This window comes from Anser cygnoides, chromosome 1 (genome assembly GCF_040182565.1).
Source record: "Anser cygnoides isolate HZ-2024a breed goose chromosome 1, Taihu_goose_T2T_genome, whole genome shotgun sequence".
NCBI classification, from domain to species: Eukaryota; Metazoa; Chordata; class Aves; order Anseriformes; family Anatidae; genus Anser; species Anser cygnoides.
The window spans coordinates 75,621,504-75,648,125 of NC_089873.1; the positions used below are offsets into that span (position 1 = coordinate 75,621,504).

At 37.4% G+C, this 26,622-nt stretch overlaps 1 protein-coding gene across 5 annotated transcripts in view; it reads right to left on the reverse strand.

Moving 5' to 3' along the window:
- MPPED1 (metallophosphoesterase domain containing 1) overlaps positions 1–26,622 on the reverse strand; it is a 64,823-nt gene that overhangs the window by 24,737 nt on the left and 13,464 nt on the right. For all 5 annotated transcript variants that reach the window (XM_066990342.1, XM_066990340.1, XM_066990343.1 and 2 more), the window contains exons 2-4: positions 26,096–26,359; positions 20,680–20,865; positions 5,747–5,968 (exon numbers count right to left, since the gene is read on the reverse strand). In XM_066990342.1, coding sequence (XP_066846443.1) covers positions 5,747–5,968; positions 20,680–20,865; positions 26,096–26,247 — 560 coding nt within the window. In that variant the 5' untranslated portion in view covers positions 26,248–26,359. The remainder of the gene's footprint in view (positions 1–5,746; positions 5,969–20,679; positions 20,866–26,095; positions 26,360–26,622) is intronic.

A 26,622-nucleotide genomic window follows, 5' to 3' on the forward strand; every position in this document is an offset into this window, starting at 1 on the left:
CTCTGTACAGCTGCTTAGAAGCATTACAGAGATTCAGTGGGTGGGAAGAAGTTGCCTTCCTTTCTGTCACTTACACTTCTCTTGCTATGTCATGTAAAAGGTGTACTTTTCCCTTACCATTAATGCACAATAGCTCCCCTTGTAATAGAAAATGCCACCAGAATTCCTGCCCTTATCCACAAGGTCAGAGCATAAACACAAAATAACTGATCTTCTGCAGATGCACACCTTATCAATAAATTTAAGGCAGAGGTGCAATATTAGACATTACAGGGGCAGTAGTATAACCTTTGCCAGATACAAACAACTTCTGATTATTGACCTGTGATCATTCATCTTAAAGTCTTCTCATTAGTTATTGCAAGCAAGAGGAGAAGAACAGAGCTACGTTATTTACTCACTGAGTTGCATAAAATTTGACATAAAAAACATGTAGTACAGCAGAGTTTATTAAGCTCCAGCCATGTCTCAGCCTGTTATTGGAACCTTGTGCAGCAGAGCAGAGGTAGCAACACTCAGGATCGCATACATGTATGAACCTCAGCAAGGTGCTCTCATGTTGATGCAAAAGCACACATGCACCTTTACATTTATTTATTTTTACATGGTGTTTCTAAACAATGAGCATAAAAGGACTAATACATTGTTGCCTCATTCAGAAAGCACAGCAGATCTTGTGCACGGAATGCATCAGGGTTTTTTTTTTTTGTGTAAACAGCGTGTGATTGTGCAATTAAAACCTTTAGCAGTGCAAAGGCACAAGTGGATTGTATCTTAATTCTAGCTATAGCTAACACTAGAACTCTTACATTGTGGGGGTAATGAACTATAATTGAAGGCTTAAGATCTATACCTGAAATGCTCAAAAATCATTAATCAATATAGTTCCATGAATGATGTCCTCATGGATATAGTATCCAGTCTGATGACAGAAAAAAAAAGACGTTCTGCTACAATTCAGTTTCAGATTTCCACTTTTATTTTGGCTTTCTGACTTTCAAACCACCTGTCTGGACTGTCCACTGCTTGTCAGCAGTTTGATATCAACAGCAAAGCTCTCTATTGTAAGGACTTTTTTGATACCTGTTCATTTCAGGTATCAAACGCTTATACCTAGTTCTAGCTCCATAGTGGCATTTACAATTACGGAAACATTGCTCAAAAGGGACCTTTGGAGGTCTTCAGTCCAACCCATCACTTCAGGGAAGCCTATCACTCTCACTAGATCTCATCTGCCATGACTGTCCTGCCAAGTCTTCAAAGCACCTCAGGCTGGATACTCTGCCACCTCTGTGTTGCTCCTGCATGCTGCAATTGTATCTATACATTATGATTTTACATGTTACTGAAAAACAAATTAACTCCCCCTGACAAACGGCTTCATGCTTTGGAAGGCCCAACAGTCACAAGAACATTTTATAGAAGCATTTTTTATAAAGTATTTGAGTTATTTTACCTATTGGCTTTTCTCATAGTAGTCCAGAATGAATTAGGGTGTTTAAAAGTACTTTCCAATCAGAAACTTCCCAATTTACAACAAATAATGTTGAAGAAGTAAAGTCTTTGTTTTATATTCATAGCAACTATGGCAATTCTTGATGCAAGACTGCTTCCAGGCCTGTGAATTGTGTTCTGGCCACGTCCTAGGTTTTGCTGGGATGAAACCAGACTGCAACTTTCTGTGACTACCTTTAAACAAACAAACACACAAACAAAAAATAATCATGGTGTTCAGGCTTTATATGGGAAAAGAAACCCGTGCAGTTCTGTGTCTGTGCTAAGCTAGAAGGCAACACATTGCATTCTTACTGATACTCTGCTTATCCAGACCTGAGAGTCAATACTGTGTGGTGCACTGTCAAGAGCACCAGCCTCCTTGGCCAAACATAGCCACAGAAAACCCTTAAAACTCAAGATTGCTCTGGAGGCATCTAAAATCTTAGTATTCCCAAGTTTCTCATGAAGTACCAAATATTTCTATCCTCCTCTCTCCTATCATTTATACTAATCATCCAAGATATCGGTGTGTTGCAAATACCAATTTTTAAACAGCAGCTTCTGCGCTTTGCAGCTTGAATATAAAAATGGCTGCTTCCTGCTTGATTATAATACTAGTATAATTAATGTTTAAGGCAGTTAATTTTTTGTTAGTGAGTAGAGGCTCAATCTGGCACTTGAAATCTTGCCCTTGAAGCCCAGGAGAGTTATAGCTTTGGTTTTTGAGACAAGACAGTGTCCCATTTCTTCTTGCAATTAAAAATAACCACTGAATTTTAGATAAGAATAGAGGTCAAAATACCCAAGAGCTATTGAAAATATTTAACCATACACAAATGGTATATAGTTAAAAGGCCTTAGAGACTGGCACCTTATGCAAACCAATCGAGCTTTCATGGTTTACTTTGCAACTAAAACATCTTAAGCAGAACTATAATCTAATTCTGAATAGGTCACACATAAAAACACAGATGGCTACAGATAAAAACACTAAATTAATGCTGGTTGGCATTCACTCAGACCTTACTCCTGGGTTCTCAAAGTACTTTGCAAATATTGATCAGCCTGTTTTATAATGGAGGGATATCTGTAGCTTGTGTTTATTTTTACAAAGGGTGAAGTAAGACAGAGGATCAGGGCTGTAATCAGAAACAGAAAGGTAGGAACTGGGGTCCCCATCTTTAATTTCTAGATAGCTCACCTTCTAGTTAGAATCATGCATGTACAACAAACAGAAACTCTAACTGGCAGTTCTCCAATCAAAAAAATCCATTAAAAAACAAACAAACAAAAAAACTATAAGCCTATTTTCAAGGCTGGAAAATAAAGTATTTTAGGTTACTGAGCAAGCAACTACACAAAACTTACCTTTCTTGTTGAGCTCTGCACGGTTTAAGAACTCTAAACTTTGAAGTCTTGACTAGATTCATAAACATTTTCTAAAGGACTGGCTTCATGATACAAAGGCAAAAAAAAAAAAAGATTCTCCACAAGAAGTACACCAAAGTTCTGTACTTTTTAGTTTTTATCATTATTGTTATGATGTATAAAGAAACTGAGATTAATTTCCCACAGATATTATGAAAACACCTTTCTTTTCCAGGCAAATGAAGTATAGAAACAAAAAGAAATGCTAAAGAACAGTGGTGCTCATTAGGCACAGACTTGTACTACAGCCTTCAATTTATCAATCAGGCAGTTTAACCCCCACACAATAGCTTTTTCTCTTTCTACGTTTTCTGACCGTTGGCTTGGCTGATGTAACTTTTCCAATTCCGCATGTGGCCTTCTGACAGAACAATGAAGAGCAACTTCTTATTGCTGTTACTTTTGTTATTGCTGTTGTTTTCATTGGACATGACATTGCTTAGCAGGGAAACTTCATTCAGCATTGCATAGTAACAAATTAAAACAACCAACCAACCAACCAACCAAAGAGTTTGGCTGGAACAATATGATTATGATGCCAGGCCTAATCCAACAGAGCTGGTGCAGGAAGATTTAAAATTGCAAAACGACAAACCACCTTGCCAAGCAAGGAGAAGGGAAAAGAGAGGTGTTCAATCAGATGGAAAGCAGGCAATGTAGGGATATGCAGAGTCAAAGTTAAGCACCATCATGACTTTTGTCAACAGACTTTTGTCATAGACCCCTGGAATAATCAGCAGAGAGGAAGGGAATCAGTGGATTCCCACTACACTTCCCCTTCTCAGCATTAGGGCAGCGTCACCGATTTTTGTAATACTGTGGATGCTACAATGCCTCTTTCCAAGATACCCATTCTCAAGGCTGTAGGTACCAGGTCTTTCTGGTAAAAAAAAATAAAATAAAAAAGAAAAGCTTCGTTGGCCTAGGTTCCATCACCAAGACTTTATCTCATATGCAGTAGGTGAAGATCTTCAAAGGACTCTACAACACTTACCTTCTGGGACCACAAGGGGTGGGAGGTAAGTTAGTGGCACTGCAAAACACATACTGTGGAACTTAAGATATAACCTGAAGCACTACAGAATAGAAAAAATAAGGATGACAGTAAATCTAAATGAATATACATTGAAGATGAAAAGCAATCTTTTTTTCATGAATTGTCATGCCAGATATCCTAGACAACTTGTGCAAAATCACAGGATAAGTGCACAAAGGGAATGCAGCAAATCTAATTTTACAGGAACATTGATGGTTTAATGGGAGGAAAAAAAGTTTTCTCAACAGATTTTTACAGACCTAATCAAACACAGAAAGTTCAAATGGTTTCTTTTAGCCTCCACTTAGTGCTACTTTATAGACAGTCTTTTGCTTTGATTTAATTTATCTAGACTTTAATGAGACTTTTGGTACATTACTGCCTGGAAAATTATTACTGACACTGGAAATATAGTGCCTGGTTATGAATACTGCAATGAAGATATGAAGTTGCCAGACATATTGTAAACAGAGCATAATTACAGTATTTACAGTTGAACATCAAAATGGGAAGAAATGCCAAGTGGCATTTCTCAGAAGTTAATATTGGGACTGATACCATCTAATATCTTCCCTAATAATTTGGAAAATTAAGTAAATTGTACATTGATTGAATACACAATATACACAAGAGGAGATGAACTACAACACAGCAGGTGGGTAGGTTGAAAAAAAAAAAACACAAAGATCTGAAGATCTAAGAGGGGGAGAGAGAGAAGGGTGCAGTTAAGAGGGAAACTATTTGATGTAGAAAAATGTTGAATAATAAGCCTGGAGAAAATTAACACCCATCTCAAGTAACCAAATGGAAAAATGCCAATTTTCATTAAAAAAAAAAAATCTGAGAGATTTCACAGTTTATTCACACTGAAAATTCACATTGGGGTATATGCATCAGGTTTGACAACTTGTTTGCTATATTCCAGCCTGATGTGATTTTACAAGGACGAGTAACAGATTCCCTTAAAAGCCTGCCTTTTAAAATACATTTTAACTTATTTTAAATGTATACCGAATGCTCATGAAAGACCTGATTTATAACTGTGTTAGCAGAAATAGCATAGTAATGAAACATAAGCAACACAGAAGAATTACATATGAGGTCAAAGGTGGGGGTCAGGAAGCCAAAACCCATCTGTCTCTGATACTGTCAAGGAGCTTGAAGTGTTCGCTCTATGCAGTACAGCAAAATCCATGAAACACTAGGTTGCCACTGATTTGTTGACTTTAATTTAGAAGCTCAACTATACCTTGAGAAAAGCTATTACTGTAAAAAAGAAAGTAAGAATCTGATGTTAAGGGGAAAAAATGCCTGAACTGAAAAAACGCGTTCAGTATTTTATGAAACAAGCTTGCTGCATTAAATGACTACTGTATACACTGATGAACCGTAAATATCATCCGTAGGATGGAAACTGTCAAAAGAATGTATCTTTGCAATAAAATTAACCTGTAATTATATAAACTCACTAAGTGTTGAAAATGTATTTTATGACAGAAAAAAAAAAAGCCTACATGGACTCTATTAGAGAACTGCTCCAGGGTAAGAATCTAAGGAGCACACTATCTTTTCCCCATCATTTTTTGGTTAACAATACCTATTCTATGCAAGTGTCTAATTTCACCACAAGAGTGATTCATTATAAGGCAATATATAAAAGTTTATCAAACCAAGTATTATTTTTCTTCCTAACACAATAATCCAAATATGGCTGAATGCATACGAAATGGCTGATGTGACAGCAGTCAATGGTATTTTTTTATGTATGCTTAAAAACCTGCTTACCAAGGGGAGCCATATATTCTGAATCCCCTCACGGTCACTTCAGAGTCTTGAAGATAGATGCAGTTTGTTAGAAGAGACTGTACATTTTCATAGCTCTCTGGCTTCAGCTTAGAAACAGAGGGGAAATAGTAAAAGTCCTGCTTGATTAAGTCAGCCATGAATTCCTGGTCAAAGGTCAATTCATGATTTCCTGCTATCACAATCTTGTATTCATAGGGCAGGCTACCTAAAACAGTGAAAAACACAAAAATTACTTGTTTTATGGAAAATCCAATAAAAGAAAACAGGCAGACTCACAAACTATCATCAATTCTTATAATATGCTCCCATATTTGAAACAATTGAGCATATTCCTACTCAGTGTTACTACAATTACTCCTGGTGATTTCAGGTAAATGACATTACTGTCTTTTTCAGAGCACAGTATGATTTAGCTTGCTTAGCATTAATGTGTTGAAACTACTTTCAACTCACCAACCTTAAATAACGGTCTGCAGACTTCTGCTCTAGCATTTACTCCTATTTAATTGCCATTTGTGTTGCAAGTATCACTTACTGTGATGACAACTCAGTGACAGAAATTAGGATTCAAAGGAAACTGTCCACAACGCTTGAAAAAATAATCCCAGCTCTCTTCTCCCAGGCCTGCGGTCATTATCAGCTTGCACTGAGGAGGTCTCATTGACTCAAGGCTTGGGTCAGCCAGGGGGGGTTTGCTGCCCTCTTTGCCCTGATATGAGGACCAAGCCATCACGCAAGACAGGGCTTGGGCTTTGCTGTCAGAATTCCACATCCCCAAGACGAGTCTCACAGTTTGCCTCTGTCCCGTTTTTCTCTGCTCCATTTTCTCACTGACTTCCTTAGATCCATGGACTATAATTTAAAATGACTCATGTTTGAGAATATTTTACAACCCGTATTTAGTGAAAAACCTAACAACCTCCTGCTGAAGGCAAGAATATATATGCCCACACACGTGGGCTCTCCTGAGAGCAGCACTGCAACAGAAACTTTCCACCCAACTCCAAGTTTGGTTATCAAATGGACTCTGCACTTGGAAGCAGCAATCACCTTCCCAAAAAGATCAGCAGAAAACTTATACATATATCTGAGAGGAAGCAAAGATGGAAACTGTGTAAAGCTGCACTCACTACTTTGCTTCTGTGGTATTAATTTGCGTCAGGATGAAGACAGTCAGAACAGGAGAATGCGAGAAGTAGTAGGTATTTTACTGAAAAAGAAACCAACCTGGCACAGTAACAATCTTATCATTTCTAATTTTTAAAATGTATTATTTGTAACATTACATACACCTTTAGTGATGATCCCAAGCCTAACCCAGAATTAGGATGTTTAGAGAATATAAATTATTATAAATATAAATTACCAGACCATATACAGAGGCAGAAGCTGGCATAAGTAGGACTGAAGGATAAAATTCAACAGTGTGATTCAGAACTCCAGAAAGAGAGAGAGCGAACAGCACTAATCCAGAGGAGATACCATGTGGCTGAACACAGTGTCTGACAAATGAAAATATATGGGTAACTCCTAAATATAACTTCCAGGCACTTCTAACACCTGCATTAGGAAATTTGATCTTACAATCTTTCCTGTTGTCCCAATACATATGTGCCTTTAGAAAATGTATTACCAGAAACTCTGTTCAGATATTTATTATTACACATTGAGATTCCATTATTTAACTGGAAGACTACTTGAAATATAAATACTGCAATTTTTTGCTTCTGAAATGCTTCACATTCTGCAGATGTGTACGCCATTTCCACAAGTTTTCTAGGTGGTGCACACCTAAGTTAAAAGTGTTATTTACATGCTGCAATATGTATGGGCATTTACAGGCCTTAGAGCATTTTTGGGGAAAAAAAAAGAATGAAAAAAAAAAAAGAAATCCTGTATCCCACAATATTGTTAACAATTCCATTTCTATTTTGTTGTGTAAATCTTTTTCAGCTCATCTGATCCATCCATCTAGCAGCCAAGAACCTGCATGAGCTGGTTATAGTTGTTGCTTCCACTAATGTATTTATGTCATGTTGCTGTCTGTGGGTGTTACTTAGGCAATTAGTAAATTACTCTAAATGTACAGTTACATTTATTACAGTGGCGGCCAGAAGCACTGCTGCAGTTACAGGTCTGTCAGCTTTTCAATTAACAACTCTGTTTTTGATGAGTTTGCAACTCCGTTTTTTTCCCTTTCTTTTCCTTTCATTCCATACCAGGTGGAAGCTTGCTAAACCTATTTCCCTCTCTTTGTCTCCACAAGCTCTCTTTACCCTTTAAATCTTATTTTTTTGTCTAACACAGAGGTATTTTTCCTGTTATTTTTTGCACATAAATTTAACAGTATTTTGCTTCAACTTTGTCCTTTGAAGACTTATGAATATGTTTCATCTTTTACACCAGGCACACTCAGAGTGCAAAGTTAACCTTAGAAGGAAATCTTTGAAACCTTATTTTTGGCTGGGCGCTGCTGTCATGAACTATATGTATAAGACCTCAATTAAGTGGGTACAGACAAAGATTCTCAGCTATCAGACCATGATATTATTGACATGTTTCCTACCTTCCCTGCTTCCAGCATGAGTACTTACCAATTCTTATGACTAGTCCACATGCAGAAGTCAGCACCGAATGCTATACATCTTGCTGCACTAAAGGCACAATCCTCATACCACTGACCTAAGAGGTACCAGTACCACCTTGCTTTAGCAGGAACACAATCCAACATGGTGTGTGAGCACAATCCTGAGAAACTGCTAATGTTACAACTGCTTTTTACAGTTTAAAGATCCACCAAGCATTAGCAATATCCGATTGATATTTATCTGAAAACTACCTCAGAGCAGCAACTTTCTTTCCTACTTCTGACCTACAGCTTTTTACTTTTTCTCATCATATTTAAATTATTTTGTATTTTCTTATTCTAGTATGTCCTTCCAACACAAATATATGGTTTTCCAACTCTAGGCACAGACTATGGCACAATTTCTAGCCCTGGTTTGGTCCTTGGCTAGGACCAAGACCTCTCCAAGAGCACACAGCCCAACAGCTCTTCTACAGCCTGAGTTTCTACACGTGCCCGTAACTTGAGAACAACCACTTCTCCATCTATTATTTTTTGTGCAAGCAGCACTTGGTCAGAGATCATTCAAACACTTCTAGGTTGACCAGTTTATTCCCACACCTGCTCGTAGGTGCTAATGGCAAGATGGGTAGAAATGACATCAGGAACATTTCCTGCCCCTTTTTCAACAAACTGTGCTGAGAATGTTGAATTTCCACTCATGAAGGTTTTCCTGGCTTTGGCAAGAATGATTCCTACCAAAGGCTACAGTGCAGAGGGGTCCCTTTATCTTCCATTTGCAACCTCCATGAAAACAAGCCTTACTAAAAGCACCGAGTAGCATTTTCATTTGCTAAGCTGTTTTCCTTTTTCTTTCCAAAATAGTCATACGCTAAATATAAAGTTTCCCTACCACTCAGCCATGTAGCCACCAATGAGACCATCATAATGACCCTGAATGCATCAAGGGTGACTAACAACCCTGGGGTGAAGGGGATAGAGCGCCAGTGGTACCTCAATCCTCCCAGTCAGGAGTTCAACAGCTCAGGTGGGAGGGTGTGCATCCCACAGTCAGTATCTGGTTGTGCAGCAGGTGCTGAAAGCAGGGCTCCCCCTTTTAAAACCACGGCACCCTTTCTGAAGAACAAAGGCTATTGTGCAGGGATGGGATTCCCTCGCAAACTTAGTCAAGAGTGTCCTTGCCAACGGGTTCAGTAGGAATGCAGTAGGAAGGGTTTTAAAGTAGGTGTGCTGGGGAAGGGTTGTCATACCATGAAGCGAAGGCATGGGGGCAGTGAGGAAGCAGCTGGGTGGTAAAAGGATGGTGAAGGGTCTCACAATGCCCTTGTGAAAGCAGCCTGACTGTGGTTCTTCTCAGGTACCTATATGCAGACACACAGCAGAGAACTACCAGGAGGAAGGAGAATTCCACACACAGTGGAGAGCTGTGACATCTCTGAGGCTATGGAGACATAGGGGGATAGCTTGCAGCTGGAGTGTTTCAATAGATGGACACAGGCTGTCTATCATCTTTGAAAAATCAGGGGTATCACAGAAGTTTCCAATGTCTAAAAAAAGGCAGATGTCCCACCCATCCTCAAGAAGGGCAAGAAGAGGAATCTGGGGAATTACCAGCCAGCAGGCCTCACATCAGGTCTGGGAAAATTATTGAACAAATCACCCACAATGTCATTTTCTAAGCACATTAAGGTTAGCGGGAATATCCATCATTGATTTAACACAGGCAAATCATGCCTGACTAACACAACTGCTTTCTCAGAGGACACGATCGGCTCCATCAGGGAGAGCACTGGATTTTTTTCACTGTGACTTCAGCAAAACCTTTGACACTCTCTCATAGCATCCTTATAGCTAAATTGGTGAGATATGGATGGATGATAAGGTGGGTTGAATACTGCCTGGATCACTGGGTTCAAAGGGCCAGAATCCATGGTACAAAGTCCAGCTGGCAGTCAGTCACTAAAGTTATCCTCAGCCAACTATTCTGGGACCAATGCTGTTCTCCATCTTTACTAATAGCCTGGATGATCAGATGGAGTGCGCTTTCAGCATGTTTGCAGACAACACAAAATTAGGGGCATGGATCTGCCAACAAAGCAAAAGGCAGGTCTTGCTATACTAAGGAATACCCAAAAGCTGGAAAAATGGGCTGACAGAAACATCAAACTTTATCAAAAGTGAATGCAAAGACCTGCACCTAGGATGGAGTAACCTCATTCAACAAAACTACTGAGTTGTTTTCCTTAAATACAGTTCCTTAACTCAATTTAAGGAAAAAAAAAATACTATGCGGATGGTCAAATAGTAGAACAGGTACCCAGAGCAGCTGTGAAATCTCCATCCTTGGAGATGTTCAAAATTAAACTGGACAAGGCTCTGAGCAGCCTACTGTAACTAGAGCTGTTTCGAACAGGAGGATGGACTTGAAGAGCTCCACAGGTCCCCTCTATCTTTTGTGTCTCCAAGTCCACACTGGAAAATGAAAAAGAATTTTAAAGAGCCTGTAATGCTGAAACGAATTAAATACTCATTTTGTGTTGTGATTCTAACGGAACAAATCTATGGTAGACAAGCTATTTAACACGACTAGAGAGTATGTTCCATTAACTTCAGTGTACGTTTCTTGTACTATCCATTTAGCAGATGAGTAGGACTAAATACCCGGCTGATAACCAATTAACATTTGATGCTAGCACATGGCTTTCCTGGTGGGCAGGTAGCAAACTCGGTTTTAATACAGAAGTTCTACGTATATAAAGATATTAAAGAAAATTTATCTGTCACAGGAATTCTGCGCACATATCCAGAACAAAATTAATTCCCCAGTAAAATTAAGGCAGCAAACATGTAAGAAATAGATCTGCCCTTCAGGAGTGCCAAGAAATACATTCAAGAACATATGCTATGGGAGTCAAAGATGTATTTTCAAACAAACAACACCAACAACAAAAGTTAGGTTTTGAATTTGGGGAATTTGGGAGAAAGCTACATTTTTATCCTGATTTCTTATTTTGATTAGCCAAATCACGACAATAATTTTTGCTGAAGACCAGGAACCTCCCTGTTCTTCACATCTGAGAAGCTTCTGCTAAAATAACCCTGTAACCTGGTGATGAACTACAACTAGACCTGGTTAGAAAATTTTACCTGAACAGCCTTCCATACTAAAATCATTAAAATACCACTTCGATGGAATGGGATATATTTGGAAATTCATGTAATGATTCTGGCATTACCAAGGAAACAAAATGAAACAAAATGTCATTTAAAAATATTTTAGGGTGAATAAAAATTTCACTTCTAAGGAAAAATTCATTTTTTTTCCTCTCCTGGAAAGCCTAACTTGAAAGAAATAAAAAAATATTTTCCTCCATAATCAACCTCTAGCCACTTCATCCTATTTGGAATTGGAATCAACAAAAATGTTTGCACATCAAAATTCTGTCAGAAACACACTGGCTCCAATTCAGTCCCGGGCTTCAGGGCTTTCTCTTTCAGGACACATCCAGCATTTGCCTTCCGCCAGTTTGGAATGGGGCTCCAGACAACAATTTATTCTTCCAGCCATTATCTTAACATGGGTTAAGAGGTTTTTTTTCCTTCCTTTTCCTTCTCTGCTACATAGTTCTTCGTATCTTTTGCCTCATTTTTCCCTCTCCTTTTGTTTTTGCAATCTTCAATTGTATGCAGAAAAATGCCAGAGACACATTCTCTTGCACTTAATTCAGCAGTTTTAGAAAAGGGTATCTTTTTCTTACCCTTTTACCAATACAAAACTTGTAATGGTATAGAAGCATGATGTCTTACACTTCTGTACCCTCGTCTTTCAATATCCTTCTGAAAATGCCCAACAGATTCAAAAGTCATTTACTACAATAGGCAAAGTAGTAGAGGCCCCAAAGATAATTATGTTCCTTTGAGTTTCCCAAAAGTAAGAGCCTAGTAAGACTAACGTCCAGTCTGAACAAGAGGCTTCAAAGGGATGACAACTCTTAGGATATACCTACGATCCCACAGAAGGTCTGCAAGACAAAATCTAAGAAGTTAGGCAGCAGTGATTCTGCTTCCAGAACAGCTCATCACACATACAAAAATCTGCCCCAAACCTCCTAAATCGATGTAATTTTGTATTCTTTGAGATTATTTTACTATAGAAAAGCCTGGGGTATCAGACTTAACTTACATATATAGCCAAAAGATGTTATCACCTTAATAACTTCTTAACTATATATATAGGGCTTTTGTCAGTTGTGGCAAGCACTCCTCAGACAGATTCTTAGCCTTTGTTTGGTTAATATAAGAATCTGATAATAGCTCTGGTAATATAATGTATATGAGAATACATATATATATTTGTTTAGCTAGTAACATCTTTGTTTATTCCTCTCATTACTGTAGATTACCAATTAAGAAAATCAACTGAACATCTAATTTTTTGTGGTTTTATACACCAGTTAGAAAATTATTACAGCAATTCTTAACTTCTAAACTACAGCAGGTCCTTTTCATGGTGAACATAATTTTTACAACATAAGTTGAAATGCTGGGGGACTGTCACTTGAACTACAAACTGCATAATGCAAAGCACTGAGCGATGTGTCTTAGTTTGCTATTTCTCTGCATGAGAGTTCATTCAAAGTAGATTTCTGTGTGCTTAAAGGTTCATCCCATTCTATCAGCAAGCCTTCTCCTTCTTAAATTAGATAAAGACTGCAAATAATTCAAAAGCAAATGCATGATGTTTATACTCCAGACTCCTGTTGTACTAAGAAGTTAGGCATCTTTACCAAACAGTGACCTCTTTTGCAGCTTACAATTCTTATCAACTTACAGCTCACAGAGATAAATGCCAACTTGTACAAGCAGATGTGCTTTGCTTCTCTCCCAGTATTGTACTGAGCAGAATTTTTAGTATTCATTAAAAGCAGTGACAAACATGTAAGTGCCCACTTAATGCTTTCTCCCTCTCATTTCAACCTTTTAGAATACAGCAGTGAGTGATATAGTAAAAAGACTGCGTAACTGTCTCAGATTGTTTTTTTTTAGCATCTCTTTGACAGTTCTGTGTTTAAACACTGGGGCTGACGTCTGGAAATTCACATTAACATACTTATTGTATGGTGTGTAATCTGGAATAATATTGTAAATGAACACTCCTTCCTAAATCATCTACAACTTGCAAGATCAAGACACTCTTGCATTGTAAAAGCCAGTAATTGTATCAAACACTAAAACAACAAACACATATAATATTGCTCACATTTGCAAACCAGGATTTCTTTAACTAAGTAGATAAAGGTAAAAAAAAAATAAACAAACAAACAGCTAATAGTCCAACTTAAATTCTTTGATATACTGTGTTTTATATAAACACGCATAATAATTGGCCAAAATTACTTCTAAAGGGAATATGGCTTTCTTTTAGCCTAGTTTATTTAATAACCTAGCAATTACACAGAACCAACCCCATGAATACTGCAAATTACACCATGAGAGTAGCTGCAGTGAGTCTCATCACAAGATTATGTAGCTCTGTATCTTCCATCCACTAGTGGTCAGTAACAGATGTTGAAAAAATTGCACAACTGCAAGGTTTGCCTCAGCTGAACCTTCCTTTGATATGCCCCCTTGGATTATGGCAATTGATGGTTTGAGAATCCCCAACCACATAAACCATGGGGTTCATTTTCATAAATATTTTTTCTGCTATTTTCTGAAAAGTTATAGTATTAAATAATAAACCTTTCTGAGGAGATAAATTTCTACAACGTGTTTTTTTGCCCTTCTAGTTTTGGTTTACAACATGTACCTGGGAACAGCGAAAGCAAAGGAAATAGAGAACTATGTTAAAAAAATAACAAAAATACTTTAGACTTCCTACATGGATCTCTCTACACCCTGATACAGATTCCTGTTCAGATCTTCAGATCCCACAGAGGTGCTTTCAGTATCTCCCAATTGTCACATTCTGCAAGGGAAGACTACAAAGAACTGTGTGTTGTGTCACTGTATGAGGTGCACAGCACTAATAATGATGTTTCATGTTTGCGGACAGTGCTTGGTAATAGGTGTTCAAAGTGCTGTGCTGAGAATCATTAATCCTCCAACACATTCATGTGGTAGGTGGATCAAGCATCGTTCTCACAATTTTACAAGGGGGAACGATGAGAGGCTGTCAAATCTGAAGAGGACTAAATAGAATTTGGTTGCCTGTCTTCCTCAGGCTCCTTCAAATATCTCAGCCAGAGGCAATCAGAGTTTGCAGAATTATACTCCAGACCTTTCACTTCCCTGGCTGTTCTGTGCACTTCTGGGTCTCACTGTCCTAAAGCTACACTTGTCTGCTAGTCCAGAATAAGGCTGGATAAATTTACTCACTTGCTTAAACTGGAGAGTTCAGACATCTCAATATTTATGAAAACCACAAGCCATTTTTACATGAGCCATCCCAGAGGCTCAGAATCTTGCAGGCTGGCTACATTCTGCTTTATCAGTGGAAAGCAGCAACCTCAATGTAAGTACAAAGTGAAGAAAAAAAAAAAAGGCATAAATGTATTTGGAACAACGGAATGAAGGAAAAGTCCTTTAGCAACTACCACTCCCAGAGCTCCTACAGCTTCTCATCACTAGCATGGGAAGCGTATCTGGAAAGCAGTTGCTCTGGCTCGTCTTCCCAGTACAGGCATGCAGCTTAAATATTTCTTGAGACTCCTGGCAGCCAGTTTAATGCTCAGAAGTCTTCAAAATACGTGAAATCCCCAGAACTGGAGCAATAATGGAAGAGTGTGTTGCAGTGCACTTTTCTGCTTTTCTGTACCGTACTGTCTGAGCCTTAGATGTACAAACGGATCTGAGCCATCACACTTTTAAGAAATGCAATAAAAACCAACACTTTTTTTAGTGTGCCCAGTCTTTTAAAAATGACATCTGTTCTAAATCCCTACACAGCTCAATGTTTTTCACTGCATTTCCAAAGCCATTCTTTTGTAAATAGATAATTAGTGCTTAAATACTCCTTTCAAGGGGTTTCTGCATTAACATAAAAATAGTGTAATTACCGATGGTCAAAATGGCATGACTACAATTTATAAATTCTAATTTCTTTTGCTGCTCTGAAGCTGATATTTTTTCTTCTTCAACACAATTTTAATCTGTTTCAAATGTATTATTGAACCTAAAAATATAAAATACCTGTTAAGAGAGGAAGATAAATAACTACCACTATTTCACGAGATTTATCACAACAGCAAAAGTAAAACTAAGTCTAGTGTTTTGGACTTTTTTGAATATCTTTTACTCTTCATCAAGAACTTAAAAATAGGGATGATGCTTATTGACTAAAATTAGCTGATTTTGTTCTCCTGTGTAATACTAGAAGCAGGTGATTCTACTAGTGCTAGTTACTAAAGCTGGGCAGGCATTTTCAATATAAAAACATTTTTTCAGTTTGAGAGAAAAATGTTATCTTTTGAGCTGAATCTGCCCAGGTCAATTCCTGAAGTGCATGTCAAAAAATTTAATCAAATTTGTGCATGTGTATGTATGATACTCAAGTAAGATTAATATTTTCAGGAAAATAGTCTGAAGAACTAATTACTGTTTTCCACTACAATGCAAAGCTACCTTTTTTTTTTCTTCAAGTTTAGCTTGAACTTGAATTTCAAATAAGAAGAGTATATTTGACATTGAAAAATCTCAAGCAAACACACTGAAACAACAAATATTATAAAATGTGTTAGTTTAAGTAATCTTTTCAATCCATACACAGAAGATAATTCTCAGAGAGAATACAAAAGTATGTGTTGGAGCGTATATCACACACCAGCTATTTAGTTAAATTTCCAAGAAAGTTACCCACAATCTCAAAGTGACAGTGGGTCCTAGAGCATAAAAAATTTGGAATATTACAGTCTTGAGCAAACAGAATTACAAGAGCAACTGAGCCAAGCTGGCAATTTCCAGTGCCAACAGTATGGGACAAACAAAACAGAGACGGTTTTGGACTCATTGTTTGATGAGTACACTAGAGCAGGACGTTTGTCTTTGTACTTGTCCTACAGCACATTTGATTTATATGCAGGTTGAGAATAAGAAACAAAAACAAAAATAATGACAAATATGAGCACAAAGTTAGCTACAGTGCATAGCAAGCATGATATATCCTACCTTATCTAGCGTTGATTACGTACTAGTGTGTATTTAAAAACAATCCATTTGAATTATTTTCAGCTGTTTAAAGTGATGCTATTAAAATCTCCTGGACATACTGGAAAACTAGGATATGTTCAAAACTTCAAACAACCCATCCTTATAACATCACTAGAAAGTTTCGCTGCCCTCATGGCCTCCCATCCAGGCCTACCATAACACATGCTTTTTACTTCATTTTTTCTGATTCCCAATAACTGGATTTACAAATCTGGAAGGAAAGTACATTCAGAAAATAAGCTATATAGTGAAAGGAAAAGGAGAAATATAAAAACAGCAGAAAGGTCAATTCAGGAAAAAGAGGGGAAGGAAATGACCATGTTAGTACCATTGGTAAACTCTGTAAACTGACTATTCATACCCTTTCTCCTTCTTTTACTAAGCTACCCTGAATAAGAGTAGCAAAATGGAAACCCGACTTGCAAAAGTATATCATGGTACTTCATGACTGGACAATAAGAGAACAGATGAAGCTGAACATAAATTCCAGCAGAACAGTAAGTACTGGAGTAAGTAGCCCAATTGTAGATACACAGTGATTGATTATGAAATAGATACTGCCATTCAAAAATAAAAAGTTTACAGAGTTACAACAGGCAATTTTATGAAAAAGCCATCTCATTGTTCAGTCACTGTCAAAAATGAAAACAATAATCCACAACATTAGAAAGGAAAAGAGAACAAAACAGGAAATTTCATTATGACAGGGCATAAATCAGTACATGTGCAGCCCTAGTCTCTCCACCTTTTAAAACGATAAAGAACAAGAAGATGTACAAAGAAAGACACAGATGATCAAAGGCATTTAAGGATTTCTAAACAGCCTTCAGCCTGAAAAATATCTGAAGGGTAGATATGGGAAAAGCCTGTAAGTTCTGGAGCAGAATGAAGAATGGAATTGTTCACTTGCGTCTTCCAGTATTAGGAAATACCAAATGAAACTAGTGGATGACAAATTAAAAATATACAGACTTCTTCACACAATCCGCATTACATTGTCGAACTCTCTGCCACAAGATTATGTCTGCATTAAAAATTTGCCCAGATTCAAAAAGCAGTTAAAAAACTCAGAGAAGAAAAATCTGTAAATGTTTATTATAAACACAGTAACATTGTGGCTCAGGAAGTCTTTGGACCATCTATCTAAAGCTGAGAAAATATCCACATCCAGTTACCACCAGCCCTTTATCTCCTCCTTACAGTTGGGCATCAACCTAGCCCTGGTAAAACCTCAAATCCTTCCCTGGAAAGGTGGGGAGAAGGCTTCAGAAAAAGAAAAGGGGAAGAAAACAACTGATTACTGAGAAGAATGAACTGAAATGAAATGAAATGCAGTGGAGGGCTGTAGAAGTGAGAGAATAAAAGGTATAAAAGTAGGTGACTAAGGGGCAAACAAGGCAGCCAAAGACAATGCTGGGCTACAGAGAAATATCATCTGGCCTTCCTGAGTACCCACATACAGTTACCCTAAAAAACAGAGAACATATTTTAGGGTATGACTCAGCAAGCCAACGTGCCTCTATTAGCATAACACTTGAGCATGCGCTCGATATAACCATAAGGTTCACGGAAGTTAATGATGTTAATGTAAAATATACTTCGCATCAGACAGCAACAGACATTTTATGTAAAGCAGAAAGATAAAATCTGAACTTGCTGAAGGGCCTCCTGATAAGATGAAGTACGCTGATAGACCAGAGTGGCAGAGACCCAAGGGTATATGCTAGAACAGAAAGCCGAAAGGGAGGAATAAATGCTACACATAAAGATATGGTCTAATAGAAGAAGTAGGACATGCATCTAGTGCCTAAAAGGAAGCTGAGGGAAGGCATAGAAATATTCTCCTCTTTATTCCAAGGCATAAACGAAGCTATAGCTCACTGATGGCAGAAGACATATATGTGAAACAGAACAAAATAACTATGTGGGAAAGCTAGCCCTGCAGTATGGGATGAAGGAGAATACAAGTAAATTTGGTGGCAACAGATAAGAAGGAGGCTGAAAGTAAAAGTCCTGGCCAGTCTCTCAATTACTTTCTCAACAAACTAGTAAAATGCTCACGCAAGGAAGGAGGAGGAGGTTGGATAGGCTGTGGGAGTTATAATTAGAAAATCATGGCAAATACTGGAAACAGCTATCTAGAAAAATCCAAACTGTCAGGGACTAGCACCTTTCACAGCAAAATGGGTAACCTGCAAAAATTTTGAAAATTCTTCTTAAAGAGAACACTTTTAACCATTCTACCACTTACTACAGATTTTTGCAAACATTGGAAGTATTGGTGAATTCATAAATTGTTCATTTAATAGCTACAAGTTTTCATTTTAAAATGTTATTGAGCATAATTGAAAAAAAAGCTTACACTTTTGAACTGAAACAAAGCTTTAAATGCTAGCTGAATGAAGCCTGTTTAGTGACTCCGAACTATTCTTCCATTGCATTTTTCAGAATTCAAAAATTGAGTTAAATTTTCCATTTTTTTCAATTTTTGCTAACGAGCTAGAAAGATCTCTTGCTTCTTAAGCTCAGATATCTCAGAGATGTTCTTGCAAAAATATATCCCAAACCGCACAGATCACCTTTTCCCAAACTGCATGCTACCATGAAATTGGAAGGATGCCTTGAAAAGTCAAGAGAATTAGGCCTTCTTTTGGAATAAAAATGATGAAGAGACCATCACAGAAATGCCTTGGGAAATCTCTTGACCAAACTGAGAGGATCTCAGTTTAAGGACTTCTTCAGAACATTGTACAGCTGTGACCAGCAGGGTGGCAGACGGAGAACTAGGGAGACAAAAACTGTTCAGTGAGTAATGTGCGTAGCCCCATCTTCGCTTGCTAGCAATGTCCCAAAGCACTCTTCTTCCCACACTAGCAGATAAATAAAATTGATATTATTTAGAATGGATAACCATACAGTTTGTATTATCTTTCTATGCTATTTTCAGTATAATACATGGTAGAGACCTACAAAATAGGATTATTTGCTTTCTGTTGTACAGCAGACCTGCTCTATTTAGGGACAGAGTAGAGGGCACAATAGCAGAGTGTGCTACCCCCGCAGGCTGCCCCTAACTGAGTGCAACAGAACAATGCAATTGCTCCATGTTGGGCATATTATTGGGTTTCCAAGCTGAATTAAATATCAGTCTTAACTAATAATTATTTGCTGGTAAATATTTGCTTAAATTGTGAAGTACTGCCTTTTTTTATACCCCATTTCAGCCTACATGTGTCTGTCAGCTTTGTGCCTTTCTAGTGTGGAATGCTGTAACAGGAAGCAAAAAAAAAAAAAAAAAAAAGGGAAAATGCAAAATGCATAAACTAAAGGAAAGAAAACCAATATAAAAATGGATTTTAATCCATTACCCTTAAACTCTGTCCTTACTCTTCCCAAGTCCTTCATTTCCTCTCATCCTGTTTTTGATAACAATACGGATCCGGGTTTTTGTCTGGATACAGTGTATGCTTTCCAGTTTTTACTGACATTTTTTTTTAGCATATATAAAACACTGCAGAAGCACATGTAAATCACCACTCTCTTGCCCAGTGGAACAGAATTTCAGTTACCAATGCCAACAGTTGCCTACAGAAGGCATCTACATCTGGTCTGCTACATCCAAGACAGCAACCACAGGCACACGTTTTGCTTTGTTTGGAATTCATCGCTGTGGTGCAGCTGAGCCCCAGATAAAAAAACTACGAGCCTCTGGGGTTAAACAGACAAATGTTTTCAGTCACAACAACATTTTTTCTCTTTTTTTTTTTTTTTCAGGGAAGCAAAGCCATAACAATGTATGTAAGAGGTTTTATGCAAATCATTAAAGGCCTACTGACTTAAATTGTTGCTAACACCACAAAGTTGCTTAATGTACACTTGAGAGTGTGAAGGCAGAACAGATGAATAGTCTCACAAATCTTATTTGCTCAGTTGGAAAAATGCAAAAATACTTGTTAAAAAAAAAAGAAATATGTGATTCCTTCTCATTGCCATTCAAATTTAAAAGACAAATTAATATTCATCATTCCTGACTGCACAATGTTTTTTACTGGGAGGCAGAAGGGGCACATACATTCAGTAAACAAATTTACTTTCAAATCCACACAGAATTCAATACCTACCTAGCCACTCGTTGAATTTTTTTACTTCACTAGGAAGTCCCAGCTCAGTAAAATCACCAGCATGTATTAACACATCTCCATATGGCATTTGGATGGGATCAGTTCTCGAGTGAGTATCAGAAATACAGACAAATCGAGTATATCCCGGAGGTTTGGGAGCATCATGGGGCACTGGATCAACCCTGCAGGAAATGCATCATAACAAGGTTATAAAGTACTTACAAACTTCCTAGTGTCTACTTTGCAATTCTAATACCAATTTTTACCTTTACAAAAGATTACAGTCTTCTCGATATGTCTGATGGAAGGGATTTATTAAAACAAACCTATCACTAATGGGAGGTGTAAAAATTCTTGATGTTCACATCACAACATTTTCAGTATTTGTTGGGTAGCTGTATTAATTTAAAGAGATTAAGGAAAAGAGATTGAACTATGGCAGCAACTCTGAAACAAATACAAATAAATCAAAGGCGTTACCAGTTTCAAAGGAACAGTGCTATCCTGTTTCATTGTTTAAATATGATTACATGGTACACAGGGAAAAGATTTATTTTAGATACGTAAATATATTTAAATGCATTTCTTTAATTATAACTTTTTTTCTGCAAGTTATATTATTCCAACAAATTTAATTAACACGTTTTGGAGATACGTTTCAGTGTGGTAATGCAAAGCAAGATAAGAACTCTCCTGACAACAACTGTAAATGTACGTTCAAGCCTGACTATTGTCAGGACAAATGTGGCAACTTTCTGGGTTTAATTATACTAAATGAAATCAGATGCTGTGAGGGGTGAGGCTCCATTGTTCAAAGCCCAATTTCGCTATTCTAAGCTGAGGAAAAGAAAAGATCTGACCCAATTATATGAGACTTACTTATGATTTAGGAAAGAAAAGCAGAGAACACCTCTCTGCAATATCAGTCATACTTATTTTCAACTCATTCAATTTTATACCCTCAATCTATATTTGGTTACAATATATAGAAGCAAATGTATCTACATGCAGCTAAACCATATCTGCTATTCCAATTAGGGAATTCTGGTGAAATAAAATCAAAAATCCAGACATGCTAGAGTCATATTTATGTCACTAGAAACCAGAGAGGTATACAGAAATGTTACGAATTATTTTACTTTTAAAACATCTATTTTGAAAGGAGAAACAAAATTAGTTTTGCTTTGTTTATTGCTGCAGTATATAATACATGCCTTGCTGCTTGTGCTTCAATTCAGGATCTTACTGTTATATAAATAAACTCTCAAAAAAAGTTAGGAGATCTTTTATTAATAATACTACTCCTGAGTCAGTAGGTCTACTGACTCAGGTAGTTTTCAATAGAAACTGTATTACTTGAAAGACATAAGATAATCATCTTTAATCACATGGTCTTTTCATTAAGTCAAAGAATAATTCTAGTAAATTTATAGCCAGGTAAACTGAGGTGTTCCTGAAAACTTCACTAGACAAGTGAATAAAATCTAAAACATTCAAATCATGTTATGTATTTAAAAAAAAAAAAAAAGTTCTTAGCATTTTCTACAACGCAACTACAAAACTAGGGTATGAATAAATTATTTTGTACCCATCTTTCCTACACCTTTTAGGATGAAGGAGTGTTTTTTTTTTTGTTGTTTGTTTGTTTTAATTAAGCCATTATACTAAGCATCAGCTATTCATGAGGTGTTTTTTTTTCCTTTACAGGGACACTAGAGAAACCATTAGGAGTACCTTATAGCATTCTCTCTAAAGTGACATTTTCTGAGAAGAAAATACCCAAATGTGAGGTAACATGTAAAATTAGCTGTGATCAGATCATACCAAATGAACACAGTAGATTTGTTCATACCCACATGATCATACCCAAAGAACACTACGTATGTGCTGGTCGTACATGGAAGTATGCACACAGTGGAAACTGTGAAACTCAGCTGAAAAAGAGGGGAATGTTTGGACCCTGAGACACAGCAACTGCAAACACTATGTGCGTGGCTGAGGGAGTATGTATGCTGTGAGAGGGTCACAGTCACAAGGAGAAGGGAAGATGACAAAAGAATTAGATGGTAGAGTAGGTATGGCAGGTCCCAACCTCAAACAATGGAACTGCATGTTAAGAATGCCTCTGTTTTTGCAGGTATGAGAGATGGCACAGAGGGAGCTCCATGGTTGGTGAGCAGAGGTACCATGGATGGTACCAAAGGATGGAGAATGGTGGGTTTCAAACGAGTGAGTGAGGGTTGTCTTAAGGTACAAGCTATGTGAAGGGTGCTGCATTTAGTTCACAGAGTTCCTCATCAAAATGAATTGGGACAACTGGAGAAGAAAGAAGGGGAGCTGACCCTGGCTACAGTTACAGCCACTGAAGCTAAAAAGATTAAACATTGGTTCAGTAAACAAACTTCTGATTATTGCTGTCCCTGCCCAGCACTTGGCAAAGTGAGCTACAGGTCATACCACTAAGCCTGGCTCAAATTATGCATACTACCCTGGCACAAACCAGGGATACGGACTGATTTAAGAGACCACTTATTGACTTTTCACTGTAGGGCAATCTTTAAAGCAGTTGCTGCTTCTCCCTCTGAAATCTTTCAAAGTACAGCACAGCCACAAGTTGGGTGTCAGGGATGCATTTCCCTTGTTGCTTCTCTGGAGCTGAATGGAAAAACAAGCGACTTACCACGGCAACCCACACAGCACCTAGTACAGATGCTTTTTCTTATAGTTTGGATGGGGAGGGGGGGAGGTATGGACAGCATTTTCCTGTTGCTGAAGTATGCTTAACTTTCAGAGCCTGTGCAGTGGGCCAGAGAATATTCATGGGTAAGAGGTATTGATAAAAAAAACCATGAGATGCAGATTTTCATGTTGAAGTTATATGCACACACATATATAGGTAAAAACATACGTCAAGTTTCACAAATGCATCTAAGTTGCATTGGAAATCATTTCTGAAGGCTCGATCCCCACGTTCTTGGGTAACACATTGACACAGCAGCTGTCATACCAACACCCAATGCACTGCTTGCAGCATGAGCAGAAGGAAGATCTGATTACTTCTGTGCAAATGTTTTTGTTTTTCTTTAAAACAATAGGTAAACTTGCAGAGAAATTGAAAAACAAAGTTAAAACCTCAGAGAAAAAGCAGTAATTAAGGTTAGTTTTTACATTAGACTTTAGTAAAGTTTCCCAAAGAAACATGACAGGAACTTTCTAGGAACAACTGACGGACATGAAAACGATGTCAGTATTTACCACCCTTCTCATCACTGGCAACCCAGTCATCTCACAAGCATGGGAATGGTGGGCTACAACAGGACGAGGAAAGTGCTGTTAGTATGTTATGGATGCTAAAAAGTTAAACACAATATAGAACTGCACTGAGGACCAAGAAAGAGCTCTAGGATTGAATTCAGAAGAAGAGCACAAAAAATAACTGCAGTTCAAGTAGTTTACACAAGCTCAGATGTGAACAGGTCTGAAGTCTGTGATTGCCTGTAACATCACCAATGTAGTTATTTTGAGCTATCCACACACACAGAGCAAAGCCCTCACGTCTCTGAAGTTAATGACAAAACTTGCATCGACTAAAGCAGGGCTAAGATTTCACCCATAATTATGTGAATAAAAGGTGCTTTTGTTATACTTTTTGTATATACTTTTCCCTTCTTTGTCACTGTTCTATTCAGTCACAGGAGGCAAAAGCAATCTTTTGCCATTCAGAAACATTCTTTACAATTTCTGTACCAAGAAACAAGCAGGTCAGATTGTGGTAGATGTTTCAATTGATTTAGCCTGTTTTTCTATTTGCACAAGCTTTTTCAATGGTATTAATCATTTGTAAGAGATTACTAAATTCTTCTGAAGAACAATTTTCTAAGGATAGCTTATTTTCAACTACTTGCTTAGGTTCTGAACTTCCATCATGCAGTTGATTTTCTAAGCCCTCTGGTAATATGATTTGTTCCTGGTTAGAAATTTAAGCAGCATATTGTTGAGTACAAAGTAGATACTAGTAACTTATTTTCAGCCCAGTGAAAAACACTCAGCTTTTAGGACTGGTGAACAAATTCATGAGTGCCCAGGAACTGTCTGAATATGCACAAAGAATGGCTAAGCTTTGACAAATAAAGCAACCTGCATTTGTTTTTTTCATTTATCGAAGTATTTCTGAACCGACATTTGTTTGTTTGTACTTTTGCTACCATTTGCCAGCTCTATAAACAAAAGATGTTTCCCAGTGCTAACACACTACTCATTTTACTGTTTGCATTTCAATAGTACCTAAAAGCCCCAAACACAGACTATAAGCTAATATACTGCCCCCAAAAAATGACTGTTTGCTCACCATCCTGGTGTATGTTAGTCTCCAGATTTTTTTAACACAGTATCTAATTTATGCCAAAGAATGTACATAAGCATTCACTAAACAGTCACACACCATTCAACCACTCATAATTGCTGACTTTTTTCAAATGCAGAAATCATGTTCTATGTTTGGAAAGTATCAATTCATTTTAAATACCAAAAATGTGAATGGGGTGATTATTTATTCAGTGTTGGTAAAGAAAAAAAAAAACAAGTTTCCTTTAAAAAAAAATGAAAACCAGTCTTCTCATCTGAAGATAAGGCTGCTTTCCTCTTTAATAAACACAATAAAATGGTGCAGACATTTTTATTCCCTATAAAAATATTTTACTGTAGAATTTTATACTTAATTTATTTGTAATAGCTTTACTGTTTTGCTCTTCCTTCTGGCTTTAAACTTTATGGCAGGTTTCATTTTGTAATTATAATTCTTCACTTTACATTACAAGTAAATCATTTAGAGCAGTTAATTTTACTGATGCTGTCATTATATAAGAAGTCAGAAACAAACACATTATTTTAATTACTCTTTAAGCACTTGGCATCTTCAGCACGTTGGTATGAAAGTAAGTTGTCGGATGGGTGCCCACACCATTTTACTTATTGATGTCATTTTTTCTTTGTATGCAGCTGTAGTATAACTAACCAAACAATATCTGTTGTACAGATATGGGCTTGGTATTTCAACAGCTATTTACACCAATAAGCAAGTGCAAAATGCAAACAAATAACTATTTAGATTGCAGAAAGTATCAGCCTTGTACAATCTCTCATTTCATTACCACTGCTTGTTGTTTATTTCTTTTTTTAATACTATTATGCATTAAAGTTATGCTAGTGGAATGACCTTTCACCCACCCTTTAACAAAGTAGTGGCCACTTTCCAAATGGCCTGATTTTGTATCACTATACTAATTATTATTAGAAAGGCAGCAATGCAGTGTTCTTTGCATTCTTTTTGACTGGTCCATCAAATACCGCATCAACAAGGCAGTAACAATTCAGAAGGCTGTGCTGGAGCAGTAACAAAACTGTAATACTTACATTTGCACATGTGGGGGCTGGAAACGTCCCTGGTTAATGTTGTAGAACGTGAAAGCCTGTGTGGGGTTGGAGCTGTACTCATCCACTTCAATTATGAGTCTACTATGGTGATGCCTTCTAGCTGCCATAATGTGCGACTGGGCGAAAGCCATGCTTGCAGTGGGTAGGTCTGCTTTTTCAGTCAATCATATCTGCTATCTTCCTACATCGATGGAAGAAGACCATGACATCTCCTTACCTATGCAGCACTTGCCTTTGAAAAACCTAGAAGCAGATTGAAGAGATGGAGCATAACTGTTTGACAGTTAATTTGTTTGGGATTTGCTTTATTTAATAGGAGATGAAGATCAAAAGCGGGTTATGGAGGGAGGAAGACACACAGCTCAAAGAACTCATTACAAACCTTTCCAACCCAGCAATTTGATGAACATACTTTAGTTGGGGGTGGGAAGTGGGTGGAGGAAGTAAGCTTGCAAAACAATACAGGGAGCAACTTGCTCAAATATTTCAGACATTTAATACAGATC